The sequence below is a fragment of the Ursus americanus genome, chromosome 7 (genome assembly GCF_024610735.1).
Source record: "Ursus americanus isolate L20-20 chromosome 7, mUrsAme1.1.p, whole genome shotgun sequence".
In the NCBI taxonomy this organism is placed as follows: Eukaryota; Metazoa; Chordata; class Mammalia; order Carnivora; family Ursidae; genus Ursus; species Ursus americanus.
This window is the reverse complement of record NC_142133.1, coordinates 63709182-63724490: the sequence shown is the minus strand read 5'-3', so window position 1 is coordinate 63724490 and position 15309 is coordinate 63709182. Positions and strand designations below refer to the sequence as shown.

The 15309-nt window shown below is 54.7% G+C and overlaps 1 protein-coding gene across 1 annotated transcript in view; it reads left to right on the top strand.

Annotated features, from left to right (window-relative positions):
* TOGARAM2 (TOG array regulator of axonemal microtubules 2) overlaps positions 1–14447 on the top strand; it is a 40360-nt gene extending 25913 nt beyond the window's left edge. The window contains exons 14-19 of the mRNA XM_087863203.1: positions 701–818; positions 1195–1289; positions 2822–3014; positions 3911–4127; positions 9866–9952; positions 13961–14447. Of these exons, the coding sequence (XP_087719329.1) occupies positions 701–818; positions 1195–1289; positions 2822–3014; positions 3911–4127; positions 9866–9952; positions 13961–14217 (967 nt within the window). The 3' untranslated portion in view covers positions 14218–14447. The remainder of the gene's footprint in view (positions 1–700; positions 819–1194; positions 1290–2821; positions 3015–3910; positions 4128–9865; positions 9953–13960) is intronic.
* The last annotated feature ends 862 nt before the right edge of the window (positions 14448–15309 follow it).

Below are 15309 nucleotides of genomic sequence, written 5' to 3'. Positions count from 1 at the left end.
TTCTCCCTTTCCTATCTTGCATCCAGGCCCTGTGTGCTCTTTTCTAACCACACACCTGCTAATGCACCAGACTGTATTACAGACCCGGGAATGACCCCCCCACCCCCTTACTCCCTGATCCCATCCCACTTGTGAACTCCTACTCCTCTTTTGAGTCCCAATCTAAGGGTCACCTCTTCTTTGAAGCCCTCTTTGATTTCCTCCCCCACCCACCATGGTTCACTAGGTAGAGCTAACCACTTCTTCCCATACTGCCCCCCACACCCTTCCTCAGACTTCTAGATGCCCCGTACTCGAAGAAGTTAAGTACGTTTTGGTATAGTCATCCAATGGAATGTTATGAATCCACTAAAAAGGATGACATGGGAAGATGATTAATAATTAATTGAAGTGAAAAAAGCCAGAGGCAAGTTGCGTATACATTCTGGGATCAACAAAAATGTATATGCGTCAAAAAGACTACAAGAAAATATGTGAAAATGTAATAGTGGTTTTCTCTTGGTAACGGGGCTACAGATGATGTTTATTCCTTTATGAATCTAGTTTTTAACTGTCTTAATTAGCGATTACTGTCTTAATTAGAAAAAATATTAAAAACTCTTTTATTACAATTAGAAAACTTCTGTGCATTCGTAAAGCAGATTCATGGTGCATTCATTTCTACGGCTGTTTCTTCACCCCTGTCTTTCTCCTGTGGCAGGTTTTATGGCCGCAAGATGGTGAACATCTTGATGTCGAATACGAAGTTTGACACATTTCTGAAGCAGAGCCTCCCGTCGCACGACCTACGGAAGGTCATGGCAGCTATTAAGCAGCGGGTGAGCTGGGGGCCTGAGCAGGTGGGGTAGGGTAGAGGGGCGCAGGGGAGGTCAGAGCTGAGCTGGTCAGGGGATTCCATTTCACCCACAACTCCTGCCAGGTGGGATAGATGTGATTTCCTTCCCCTGTGCTTGGACCTGGCTCTGCCCCTCTCTGCCGGTGTGCCTTGAGCCAGCCTGGGCGTCCACACCGTCTCCTGTTAAATGGGGATCTTGACCCCTGCCCTGACTACTAGTGGTCTAGAATGCTCAGGTGTGCCCTCAGAAGCTCTGCCGGGTGGGAGGGGTTATTCCTCTCGCTATGGTCTAGCCCCCAGTGGCCAGCAGTTCCCCAGAGGGCCACCCCTTTGGCTCATGTCTGTGTGCCTCTTTGAAGGGAATAGAAGATAGTGACGGACTTCCATCTGCCAAGGGCCGCAAGGTGTCGAGGAGTCTGGTGCTGTGTGAGAACGGGCTGCCCGGCGAGGATGGGTATGGCTGCTCTTGTCTCTCTGGGGCTCCACGTTCGAGGCTGCCGATGGAGGTGGCCTGCTGGCCCTGGACCAGGGGTGGCTCCGGGAGACTGTGTGGATCTGGGCTATGGTGGAGACCTAGTTGGATCTGGGTGAATTTGTAAGAGGTGTTCCCCCACCCAGATCTCAGGGAGACCAAATCCTGGGATCAGAAGCACTTGCCAGGAGAGGTTGGTTCCTGCAGTCCTACCGAGTGGGTGCAGTGCCCCAGTCCACGTGGGGCGTGTTGCTGGCCAGGCTGTCTGCCTGAGCTCAGCGTTTCTCTGCCCTCTTCGAGCCACACATCCTGTTGCCATCAGGGTGGCCTGGGGTGAATTTAGAGGCAGAGCTGGGACGAAGGCAGATGCGAGGAAATGGGCGGGGAGGCTGGAGAGTGGGTGCCGGGAGGAGCTAGAAACCAAGCAGAAACCCTCTGGTCACTGATGTGCCTGAAACTCAAAATTCTTCTCTGGTGTTCGGGGAGGACCCCATCTGAACTCGTTAGCTGGTGCCAGGGAAGCCCCCACCACTTGCTCAGGACTAGCTTCCTGCTCTCGCCACACATGGTCTCCCAGCCAGACCAGAGCAGCTCATGCTTCCTGCCCAGCACCCTCCTGCCACGTTCCGTCTCCTCCTGTGCTCTGTTTATGCTGTACCACAGCACCTAGAACATGCCTATTACTTCTACAAGATTCCACAAGACTCACATCACCAGCACCTTCCCCCAAGGCTCTCTCTGACACTCTGTGCTCTCTGTTCTTCCGTCCTCTGTCAGCCCCTTGGTTTACCTGCCTGCATTGGTCTGTGAGCTCCTTAAGGCAAAGAACGTGTCTCTCATCTTACTGTCCTCAGTGCCCACGACAGCTCCTGGCACTCAGTGGGCAAACCACGTGGACTGTAGGAATGAATGACAGCCTGGATGATGTTGGGCTCTGGCACAGGGGCTTACGTGTAGGGCATGAAGCTCAAAGAGCCAGGTTCTGAGCTGCGTGTGGGGCGTAGGAGTCCTGCTCTCGTGCTGGCTGGACTGGGCCAGAGGCTACGATAGGCATGTGCTCTCAGCGGAAGAGAACAGGGCTTAACACTTCCCTGGTCCCTGGAGAAGTATGAGCAGGGCCAGGGCGACCAGGGGTCAGGATAAAGGCACCTGGCAAGATCTTCCCTCGCTCTCAGCTTAAATGTGCAGTCATCCTTCTGTGGACTCCCACCGTTCACTCCCATACCAACCCCTCCTTCTTCACGTGTTTTCTGAAAAAAGAAAAAAAGGCAGGAAGAGAGAGCCCTGTCCCCTGACAAAAGGATGGGGCTCTAGGCAACCTTATTGTCCCCTGAGGAAACGGGATTTCCGGAGTTCCAGGGCCGGTGTCCTGAAGCAGCAGGTGGAGAAGTTGGGGGTGGGCTAAGCTGCAGGTGACACTCTTGTCTCAGTCTCGCCTGTCTGCAGGCGGGGCATGGGACAAGAGGCACATCCATCATCTGGGGCTGCCCAGGTCAGAAGGTCCTTCCACACAGGCTCAGCTGCCACGGGCCTCGGCCGGCGGGGCTGCGCTCCTCCGTGCGCGGCGGCCTAGAGGCGGCGGAGCGGCTGCGAGACCTGACGCGGCTGCTGGAGGCCAAGGAGTATCAGTCTCGGATGGAAGGCGTGGGGAGGCTTCTGGAGCACTGTAAGGCCAAGCCGGAGCTTATCACCGCCAACCTGGTCCAGGTGAGCGCTGCCCCAGCCCTACCCCCCGCCCCACCTCTCTCCTGCGGGTGCAACTTCAGTTTGGAAAACTCAGGGCAGAGTTGGACATGGTGCCAGATGCCTCAGGGTAAAGGGAGCCCCAAAAGCACCTGCTATCCCGTTGCCTTGGTAATGCCGTGAGACTGCCTGGAAGTAGCCGAGGGGGCAAAGGCACTGCCTCCTGCCAGGCGCCTTGGGATCACCCAGAGATGTCCTGGGCATCTCTCATCCCTTTAGCAGATTTATGGCGAGGAGGGAGAGGTAGAGAATGCCATGGCTCACGGCTGCTCCTGGTTTAGCCGGGCACATGTGGAGGGCAGGGTATGTGGTTGGCCGGGCGACTGGGCCAGGCTGCTTGGATGGGTGGGTTAGGAGCAAGCACAGGCCCTTCACAGACTGGAAGCCAGGGCAGATGCCCCCTCGTCCAGGATCGAGGCTGCTGATGGTCAAGCTCTGTAGCAGAGTAGCTGAGACAGGCTCGAAGTCAGCAGACCTGGGCGTCCGTCCACGCTCCTTACTAGCTGCGTGATGCAGGGCAAATCATTACTCTTTCTGCCTCAGTGTTTGCTTTGTTTTGAACGGTAAACTGAGGATGGGACCACAAGCCTCATGATTAAGATCATTCCAGGAGAGTGCAGGGCACCCTAACGAGGTGCTCTCAATGCTTTGACGCCATGAGTGCTCCATCTGTGGTTGTTCTTCCCTCCTGCCCTCCTCCCCTTTTGAGGAGGTAAGCTCCTCGTCACTGAGAATGTTCTGGCATAGGTTGGATGACTCTGTCAGGGAGGAGGAATCCCTGCCAAGGCTGGTTGGTTGGGTCATGGGCTTCCTGCCCAGCCTGGGTTCCCATGGGCTCTTGGTTTCTGTTCCCTCAATAGGTCTTTGATGCTTTCACCCCAAGGCTTCAGGATTCCAACAAGAAAGTGAACCAGTGGGCACTGGAGTCCCTTGCCAAGATGATCCCCCTCCTCAAAGAAAGCTTGCACCCCATGCTGCTCTCCATCATCGTTGCTGTTGCAGACAACCTCAACTCCAAGAACTCGGGGATTTACGCCGCCGCGGTGACCGCGCTGGATGCCATGATTGAGAATCTGGGTGAGTCTCCTGCCTCAGCCCTGTTTGGCTCGGTAGGGAGCAGGTTTGCTCCCTGAGCCTGCTCTAGGGTGGGCTCACCCTTCCTGCTGGGAATCAGCAGAGCGCTGATCGGCCCTGGGGGGCTGTCAGGCCAAATGTTTTCCCGGAGGCTGCATAGGACAGGGGTGGGCAGCCCAGGACCTGTTTGGCAGGCCTTCCCATGTCACATCCACCCGAGTGTCCTAGATGGGACGTGTGGAGGAGATGTGTAGGTGATCTAGTCTTGCCTCCTCATAGTACATATGACAGAAATGACTCACCCAGGGCCACACAGTACCGCAGTGATTGAGCCAACAGGGCCTTGAGGGAAAACTAGGTCTGGATTGCCAGAAAGAAGCTGGAAGCGTCGCTAGCAAGTTTCTAGTTGTATGGATGATAGCAGTGGGGGTGGCTTGTATGAGGACCAGACAGGATGGCAGTGAGACAGCAGAGCAAGCCTGCTGGAGAGGAAAAAGTGGACGGGCGGGTGGACCAGGACAGGCCACCTTGATCGCCTGGTGTAGGAGTTGGCTTCTGAGCGTGGAACGGATGAGAGTTGCCTCTGAGGAAGACTGTTTGGGGCCAGGGCTCAGGGTGGGAGGAATCTGGGTGAGGAGTAGGGAGTGAGGGTTGGGGTGGGATGAAAAGGGGAAAAGGAGTGAGCTACGGGAGAGACATCAGGAACGGCGAGAGCTCCCCTGTCCCGCGTGCTTCGCTCTCACACACCTTGGTTCTCCAACATCATAGGTGGGATTTTGGGCGCAGCCACTCCTGCTCTTCATTCCTTTCTTAGATGCTTTAGAGATGCTATGTGGTATGTCCAGGATACAGAGCGAAGTGCAGGCGTGTGCGGGACGTAGCGCATGAGGACAGTCACGTCCAGACCAGGGGAGCCCTGAGTTCTCACTAACCACTCTCGCCACGATGTAAGGAAGCTCAGGATCTGAGAACCGCCCGTGCTGGCCTTGTTGCTCTGCGTCCCGATGAGCACAGAGCCACGTCCTCCCTTTAGGACCCACAGAGCATCCCGTGGTGAGGCTGCAAACACCGCCAGGCAGCCCTCCCCTCCCAGTGCCCACCCCCTGCGGGCTCTCTGGGGCTGGCTGGCAGCTGTGTCCTTGGCTGAAGCTTCCAGAAGCAGTTTCAGTTACAAATCAAAGGCCTGGTCAGGCCCTTCTCTGCCTTTCGAGTTCATAAATACTGTCAATTTCCTCTCTTCATCTCCAAGGGAATTTATGATTTGCTGAGTTTGTTGCTGTAAAACAAACAATATAAATCCAACTTTAAATTACGGCTAGTTCTCGGCGCTGCTCTGGGTAAGTGAGATTGCTGTTGCCAATAACCAAGGCTCTTGGTAAATCACTGCGGGCCCTGGATTTATTGGGAAAACCTGCACCAAGCAAAATAGGCTTTAGCTATTTGAAGAGGCTAAGCACCATGGTCGGGGGAGAGGCGCCTTTAACCCCTCCCTCTCCGGGTGTTAGAGTTTCCACTTTCCGCCACTGGGCTATCCTCTAGAGCGAGCTGGAGCTCTGGAGCTTTGGGCTGCAGAACCTGGGGTCTCGCATGGTCACAGGACTCAGGCCTTCTCTACCTGGGGCCCTGCTGTACCCACCTGGGCTGGCCACCCTGGAAAGGGGGCTTGCAGCTGGCCTGCTTTTGTGATCTGACCACAACTTGAGTCAGGTTGCAGCTTCTAGAAAGATGCCTAGAGTTGTCCTTTCCTCCTGGGACAGGGTCTTCTTCGAAATGGCTGACGATGCCCCCAGCAGAAGGAAAAGTGGATACAAGTCACTAAACTTCCCACAGTCCCAGGGGATTGGGTGGTAGAAGCAGAGATTGGGGCAGGTGTGGCAGAAGAGAAGGGGTGTAAATCTTCCTTCCCATTTCACCCAGGTGGGGCCTGGTGGCTCCAGTCCACCCTCAGCTTCCTGAGGCCCCTCCTGGAAGTGGCTTGGGGCTCTTTGAACGGAGGGGGCTTTCTCCCAAGCCTAGTGTCATCCCCCACAAGGGATTCTGGGCTCCAGCCTGGAGAGGAACCATGAAATGCTGTGAAATACTTAAATGTGGAAAGTCACAGAGGAATGGCTCAGCATGTTATGGTTTGTTCCCTGCTCAACGGGGCCATGGGGATGGAGAACGCAGCTGGGGTAGTCCATCTTCTGGCACAAAGTCCAGATGGCACAGCTGAATTGGGAGGTTGGCTTTCTTAGGCAACCTCTTAGGGTCCCTCTTGATTCTGGAATTCGGTGATAAGTTGACTCATGAGCTACCCCTTCTCTTCTAGTTCCTTGGTCTTCCCGAGGATGCATGGGGCAGGTGGTGTGGTGGTTGACAGAGCAGGTGGGGAATTTCTGCCCACGTCCCCTTTTTGGGAGGTGGTGAGGAAGGAGACATGTGGGCACCTTGCTCCCTGACCTCTGCCCTTTGTTACAGCCTGCCTGGGGGCCTCTCCAGAAAGGAGCCTGGAGGGGCATCCTTTCTACTCAGCACCAAGATCTTCTGATTTCAGGGGAGCTATTCTGGGGATCAAGGCAACTCCTGGGCAGACGGGCTGGTTCTGTCTTTGGGCCCTATTACCAGGTTAGCAACAGAAGAAACTTCACTGATGAAAACATCAGGGACACCCGAATGGCTCGGTTGGTTAAGCGACTGCTTTCGGCTCAGGTCATGATCCCGGAGTCCTGGGATCGAGTCCCCCGATTGAGTCCCCATCAGTCTCCCTGCTCAGCAGGGAGTCTGCTTCTCCCTCTGACCCTCCCCCATCTCGTGCTTTCTCTGTTTTCTCTCTCTCAAATAAATAAACAAAATCTTAAAATAAAAAAATTCAGGCTGCCGACAGCCCACCCCCTCCTGGTCAGACTGAGCCTCAAAAGGCGTTCTCTTAATTTAGCGCAGCCGCCAGCCAGTGCTGGAGAGAGCAGATAAGCTTGGAAATGGGCAGCTTCAGATCTCCTTTTGCTATTTTGCTCTGCCGACTCCAAATTCATTACCTTATACAAACCATATGATCAACATGGAATCACCCAGGGAATTTAGAAATTCATCCGTGGTGCCCCTCTAGTGTGCCAGCTGCTTAAAAATCTCTCTTCTCTTTCTTGTCTACACGTGTACACACTTCCCTGGTTAAAGATTGCGGTGTGAATGCAATTTAGACTTTGCTTCTTCCGTTTAACCAGTGTTTCATGCTACCATGGAGCCTTGCTACTCAGCTTAAAAATATAAAGTTTACTTTCCACCACGTAAAAGTCAGGTTGTTCATTATTGAGAAAATGGAAAATACAAAGCATCGGAAAGGAAAAATTTGAAAGCCCCTCATTTTTAGTCTCAACTTCTGGAAGAGACCATTATTAACATTTGGCACTTTCCATTTCAGGTTTTTTTTCTGTGCCTATTCGTGTTGAGTCATGATGATATTACACATTCAAATTTGCATTGTGCTTTTAAACAAAAGCAGAGCACAAGCATTTACATATGATTACACACTTGAGTCACTTTTAACAGCTCTGTCCCTTGCCTAGACTGCAGCTTGCATTTTTCTGTTTAAATGGATCGTTCCCACTTTTCCTGCCATGAATGGACCTAGTTTTGGTGGCTGCGTGATATACCGTGCCTCACAGAGTCCTGATCAGGTACAGGAGGTTCTGTCCAGTGTCAACACAGAGAAACGTGAACGAGCCAAGGATTTAGTCCAGGAGACTCAGAGCCCACACCCCTCACCGTATACTCTCCCGCCGCTCCTTAAACCTGGGTGTGACCTGGAAGGTGAACCGTCACTACGAACGCAGACAGAGGGACAGAGGCCAGGTACTTGGGGTGTGGAGCTCTGGGGTTTATAAACAAGCTCGGGCATGCTCGATGTCTCTGCTTTAACACTCCCTGTCGTCCTGGAGCATTTATGGAGCACCTGCTGTGTGCCAAGCACGTGGGAGCACGATCCGGCACAGATTTCTGCTGGAGGTGCATTTGCAAGTATCCCCCAAGTTCTTCACCTCTCTCTGGCTCTGGGAGGCCATGTCAGCCACCAGGAGGGGGAGGCCCGGCTGTGTCCAGAAAATGTCCTGGACTGAGTGTTACTGGGGAGAGCAAGGAGGCAGAAGTCCTTGTCCTTGGAGGTGAGCTCATGGCTAATGATGGGGGTGGGGCAAATAGAAGCACCTGGAAACAATAATGCAGGTGACATTGATATAAAAACCTATTCTTACACAATTACAGATTTACCAAGACACCCTGAGACCACTTCTTGCTAACTACAATATTCTAGAGGCTGGCCTCTCTTTCATCTCCCAGAACAAATTATTTTAAAGACTGTTGCCTAACTTACGGATGGCGCTTTTGCAAGCACCAGCGTTGTGTGTGATGTATGTGTCCGTTTCCTCCTCTGTATCCCTTACAGCTCTCAGGAGGAGAGCAAGGGATGAGCTCTTAGCTAGAATTGTCATCTGGTGGGAAAAGCAAAGCTTTGCATATCCAGGGGGATGCGGAGGTATTTGAGGGGTGCGGAGAAGGTGGAACTTGCCTGGATAGACTTCCGCAGGTGGGTCTCTAGTCTCTGTCCCCTGCTAAGAGAAATCTGGCCTTGAGCCGGTCAGCCCCTGAGACCCCAGGACGCACTTTCTGGGGGCACCTGTGGGAACAGCCATACAGACCTCCATGACAGGTGCAAGCAGGCCCCTCGGCCACATCCCCGGAAAGTGTGTTTTGCTATTTGCACTCCCTCCCATGGAGTAATGGGGGGACGGCTGGGGCAGCGTTGGGAGCTGGGTGTGTATTGTCTATGTGAGCACACCTTTCTCAGGTAGAGGGAGACTTTCCTCACCTTGTGTGTCTCTGTGAGGAATGCAGGACCTCAAGTGTAATAGTCTGAGAAACCAGGAGACGTCAGCCAGAATGGGGAAGAATCAGCCATTTCTAAATCCAGCATCTATGGGATCCTGCCAGAGTTGGCTTTAGAAATACAACTGAAGAATATACCAGAGGGCTTCTTTCTCCCCCAAACATTCCCCACCCTAGTTGCCTGTGATTTCACCATCTGTGGTTCCTTCTAATAAACACTCCTTCAACATCCAAATGGGGGAGCCCCCTGTCCTCAGGCCCCACCCTGAGCGTGGCTGGGCAGCAGGGAGAGCTGGCTCCTGGGCCCAGGTGTGGCTGGAGTGCCCAGTGGGTGTCGGGGTGCTGGGACAATTAAAAAAAAAAAAAAGGTAAAAATCCCTCTTTCCCCTAACCCTCCTGAAGAATGGGTGGGGGCATGTGGAGGATAAACTCTCCTGTCTTTACAAGTATGCCGTCTGGGCCCAAGTCTCACACAGGGAGCTTATGTATAAACTATTGAGAGCTCGTACACGCCCCCTGCGAATTCCCTCCTCTGACCCAAAGAGAGCCAGCCGGAAGCTTCTGCCGCTGGTAGGGTGACCAGCCATCTCAGTTTGCCCAGGACTGTGGGCAAACCTCTTTTGCCCCAAACTCAACAATTTTGAGGAAGGACAGACAACAGGAACCAGATCTGTGGGAGTAAGTGAGACGTGGTCGGGAGCCAGTGTAACTACACCGGGCCACCCACTCTTCCCCAAACACCCCATGGTGACGCAGAGAATTTAATTCAGCTCCCCGGCGGGCCTCCTTCCCTGTGTGGATGTCGCAGGTACCTCGCACTGAACAGTGGGTGCCACCGCTCGGGCCACAGCATCATGGCCACTGACACCCTCCTTCTCTTGCAGACAAGCTCTGCCTCCTACAAGCGTTTGCTGGGCGGGTGCGTTTCCTGAGTGGCCGCGCGGTGCTCGATGTCGTAGAACGTCTGTCCGGTGAGCATCCCCGAAGCCCCTTGCCCCAGCCTTCCAGTCAGCCTCCTGGCATGCAGCTGAACCACTCGTGATCTTAGCCCCCCAAATAATCCCATAATCCTCACAGACCTTTCAGACATTGTGCTCATCTGCTTTTAAAAAATAATTCCCGTATTACCAAAAGATCATCTTTGGCTTTGACCAAGATGAGGCAGGTGGGTACACACACAAAATAGTCTTTAAGAAACCACGATGCATTTCTTCTTTGCAAATAGGACTTCCACTAGCCCGTAGGGCATCTTTGTGCGAATCGGAAAAACCCCAGCTCTCCTGGGTAGACCCGGGCTCGCAGGTGGGGGCTTGGTCAGCAGCAGCCCCGTGTGAGATGAGCGCTGTCCCTTCGTGCGCACGCACAGCCTGCCAAGCAGGGCACAGCCTGGATGCCAACCCTACTTGACCCCTTTGCTGGGCATGCGGACCCGTGTTACGTGGAGCTGGGGCTCTGGCCTGAGTCTGCTTGGCTTTGTTCAAGCTTTGGCTGAGGAGAGCTTGCTCTCAGCTGACGTCTGCTCTGAGTTTGTAGTCTCGAGTGATTTCATTCCAGGGCTGAGACCTCGTGTGGCCCTCGAGCTGGCAGCATGGCAAGGACACGGGCTTCGTGGTGGACAGACCCATTTGCCCCATGCCAACTCTGGTCTTGGGCAGGTTTCTTGTTTTTCTCATCTTTCCTCCTTGCCAGAAGCCTCCTCTCCCTTCTTAGGAAGGTCCCATCCAGGAAGGAGGCATAAGGACTCTGTTCTCTAGACCTCTGAGCGTCCCTCCCCCTAACATGCAGACGGGTGGTGCTACCCCATGTGTAAATCCTTGCGTGGGTTGTCTTCAGGCTGGTGCCCCGGCTCCCTGGAGCGGCCCACAAGGCCTGTTGCTGCCTGGCCCTCCCGACTCAAAAATGTTAAGTGCCCAAGGTCCTTTGATGAGAAACCCAGGATTTGTCCTCGGGAGCCTGGCCGCAGAGCATCTGTGCTATGCTGCGTCTCCCTGACTGGCCCCTGCCTTAGTCTCCCGGGCACCAGCATGCCAGCCGCCCTTTCAGACTGATCTCTCATCCTCTGCGCCTGCCCACATGTGGCTAATGGCCTGCCGATCCCTTCTCTGGCCTTCTTCCTCCAGCTGGGCCGGGCCTGCCTGGTTCTGGCACCGGCCTCCGTGTAGCCCTCCCGCCCGACTTTCCCGAGCCTTGAAGAGCAGGTCTCACCCTGTGCCGGCCTCGGTCCACATTGGGGGTGCTCAGCACAGGTTGCCTGACTGAGGGTGTCATTCTGAGCCTCCACCACCCTTGGCCTTGCCTCTGGGCCCTGGTTCACTCCTTCTAGTGTCCCTGAAGTGGACCCTTACTTCCCATCCAGGTGCCAGGCCTTCTCCAAGCAGGTGGAGCAAACAAAGTAGGGTTGGGGACCGCAATGCAGCCACAGTGTCACGCTCTTGGTGCCCAGGGGCTACGTAACGGAGACCACCTGGGCACCAGACAAGGAACCCTTTTCTGTGGTTCAAAATCCACCTTCTCTGGGTAAAACCCTTACCTGTCCATGTACAGGTGATATATGGGCCCCAGAGGTGGGTGGGTACCTCACTTTAGATTATCCATTTAACTTTAAATGTTTTCCACCTGTTTCCAAGAGACCTCCAAGGCAAGCGTTTCTACATAGCTCTCCTGGTAAGTCGGTGTCAGCCAGGAGCAAAGAAGAACATTTCCATTGACACAAGGTGCGGACTAATAATAGCACAGCTTAACAGGAGTAAATCTTGCTAATTACTTCAGCTGCCTCGTAAGCTCCAATTTAATGGGGTTTTCTTCCTCATGATTACTCCCAGAAGGGCCACCGCTACCTCTGCTGGCTTGAGGGGCCCACCCCTGTCAGCCAGGTGACCTCTACCTCCTAGACCCGACCCGGACCTGGGGAACGGGGGCCTGGCTGCGGGAGGGAGCTTCCCAGGCCTGCTGCTGATCGCCCGGCTGCTGGGAGGGAGAGATTTCAGGTGGGAGTGCAGCATGCCGGGGAGGGGGGGGGCAGGTGAACCCCTCACCCTTTGGTGGGCACGGGGGAGCCCTGCCTGGGCCTGGTTCCTGGGATAGTTCTCACCTTGGTCTGCAGGTGGGATCCCACGGAGGCTTAGGAAGCCATGAATTACAGTGGCTCAGTATAGGTGACCAATCGGGATCCTTGGTTTTCTTTTGTTCCCTCTGGCCACCCCCCCTCCGACCTCTCCCCTGTGCCTCCTAGCCTCCCACCCCCACCCACCACACCTTGGGGCTGCCCTGGTGGCTTTCCTGGTACCTGTGCCCTCCTCTCGGCCTGTCTCCAGCTTCAGCGTTTCCAGCTCCCACCTCTGCCGCACTTTATGAAGCGGCTCACCGGCCAACACGGCTGGGTTGGCTCGCTGGGTGCAGCCCTGCCTTCCCGGGAAACAGGACCACCTTTACTTCTGAGGGTTCAGCAACACCGGGGAGCCCCCAAGGGAGACCCCACAGTGTGGGGTGCAGGAAGCCCGAGGGTGTGGCCTGAAGGCCAGCATACACACTCCTCGGGAAATGACACTGCTCCAGGGGCAAGCTTTGCGGGGGGGGTGGGGGGGTGGGGGGGGGAGGCAGCGCATCTTCTCTGGCCCCCTGTTGATCCCGCCTGGCCCTGGAGTCGGAGGGGCCCTGTGGGAAACACCTAGGGGGTTAGATGATGTTATGCTGGTGAAGGAAGGACAAACTGGAGGTTTCACTAAAAATAAAACTCCTCACCAACCTCTGACCCGCAGAACCCCTAGAGGCTTGGGGGCAGCAAGGGGTGCAGAGTGTGAGCTTTGGAGTCAAGGCAGGCTTGGCCTCTGCCCTCTGCCCTCGTTAGCGGTGTGGTCTGGGGCGAGCTCCTTGACCCCTGAATGTTGGCTTCCTCCTCTGCAAGATGGACTGGTGTCCTGCCTCTTGAGGTGCTGTGAGGACAATGGAGTCACGCGGCAAAGCTCTGAGCCCCAGACTCTGGACCCCAGCAGTGTTAGTTTTCCGGGTGTGTCTTGGCCCGGGGAACCTTCCAGTTTTTTTTGCTCCATCAATATGTAAAGGTCGCTTGCTCTCACCAGCACTTCTTTGGCAGGAGGACAGGCGCACTGCCCTGACGGTGCAGAGCAAGCATTGTTAGCAGGGACGCCCGCAGGGAAGGCGGCCTCGGCTGAAGGCTGGAGGGGCCCCTGTGAAGTGACTTGGGGTGGCTCTTGAGGTGGCTTTGACCCTGGCATTTACTCTGTGACGGAAGGCTTGCTGTCAGGGGTAGCCTGCTTGTGGGTTTTCTGGGGATTAAAGAAGGTAGAGGGTCTGGGAGAACCAGATGTGGGGGGTTCATCACTGAAGCGAGGGTCTGTGCAGAGCTTGATGGTTAAGCACGTTCACGCCTCCTGGATTACTGCTGGTCTTGTCGTGGGGTTTGGCGTCCAGACACTGGGGAGGCCACACTGGTCTTCTCTCCTGCTGGCTGCTTTACTTTTCAGAATGCTTCATTTGAGAGAGTGTTGACTTTTCTCCCTGGTATGGGTTTTCTCTGTTTGTATGAGCTCATATAGGGGGGAATGTGGATTAAAATTATACTAGATTGCAGTTGAGGGGTGTCGGCCTCTTTCCTCTCCCCGGGGCTGCAGGGACCAATTGCGATCGTCCTGGGCTCTGAGCAATTTTGCCTTTGCATACTCATTCCTCCATAAAAAAGAAAAAAGTTAAAAATTATATTTTATACCTGATTGGTATAAACATGAATATACACGAGGTTGAATATCTTCATATTTTTTTGTTTTGATTTTAAAAGAAATCAAACCATTTTCATGGGCCTGTAAACATGTCCCGAGCCCTGGCTGGTGTGTCTCATGGACTAGTTGGCCCTTCTGGGCTGTCTGCCCTTTGGGGGGATAGAGTCTGTGTCCCAAGAGAGGGCAGCAGGAGAGGGAGAGAGTGCCTGCCTCAAGTAAGTGTCCCCGTTTTCTGTCCAACAGCACTGGTGGCCTCCGTGTACCCCCAGAAGCCCCAGGCTGTGGAGCGCCATGTCCTGCCAGTCCTCTGGGGTTTCCTGAGCAGCGTGAGCGGGAACGGTGTCCTGCCGGGGCTCAGCGGGAACGTCCGCACGGTGGTGCGCCGGCTGTCCAGGAGCCTTCAGGAGCAGATGGGCTCCCGGCTGCAGGACCTGGCCACTGGCCAGCCACAGCAGGTCCTCAGAACGCTCCAGGAACTCTTAGACGCAGCATCCCCGTGAGGCAGCCCCAGCTGATGTCACCGACAGAGGGATGGCGTCAGACAGCAAGACGACCGGCAGCTCACGCCCCTTTCAGCTGGGTTAGAGACCGATCTGAAACGGGCAGTCGTTATTTTTTAACCTTATTTTATTTTTATGATGGAATCCTCTCCCGGTCTACTTTCTCTTAGAGCTCCAGATGTACATAGTATATTTTGAAGTAGAAATAAAAGAAGTACTTATTTTTCTAAGGTTTTATTATCTTGCACTTTTTTAACCTCAGAGAATTTTTTTTAAAACTCGAATTGTCCCAAAGGAAACAAGACAGCAGCAAAACCAGCCGTAGATGGCACGGGGACGAAGAGTCAGGGAGGAAGAGTGAGGCACAGACCCAACGTTGCAGACCGTGTCTGGGCACGGCCCCCCATCTGTGAGAGGCTGGGCCAGCCCTCCGCAACCCAGAGACCCAGAGTTGGCCCTTCAAATCCAGTTCAGTTGTTGTAAGGCTGATGTGAGGGAGAGTCTGACATTTGCGTTACTGAAAGCCTTCTCTGGAAGCCCGTGTTCTGGCTACTTCTGCAGAGGACCAGATGATGCTTCACGCTCGAAATACCTTCCATGAAAGCACTTGGTGGGGCATGAAGCCATGGGACGTGCGGAGGTCACATGGGAGCTCTGAAAATGCACAGGTGCCCCCGCCCCCCGGGCTGGGTCACGAAGCTGGAGGGGTGTGCTGGATGCAGGGTGTGCCGAACACGAGCAAGCTGAGAGAAGCTGTTGCCCACGGAGGAAGCCGCTGGAGAAATGGGGTCCCACGGGGAGAGAGGACATCTGGGGCTGGGGCTCTAGACACGGTAGGGAGTGGCTTTGCCTTGCCTGGGGCCAGTGGCAGGTTGACAATGGTGTGACCAGGAAGAATTAGAGCTCAGGTCATGACCTCAAACACACGGGTAAGGTGAAGGCTGAAGGGACCACGGCCCGCTCCATGCCAAGGAACCGAGCCAGACCCATAGCGACACTCTGGGGCAGATCCACACGGCTGAGGCCCTGAGACCCCAGCTCCCTGCCAGCAGGTTTTCTGGCAGACCCCACAGGCGACCCCCTCCTGTCCCC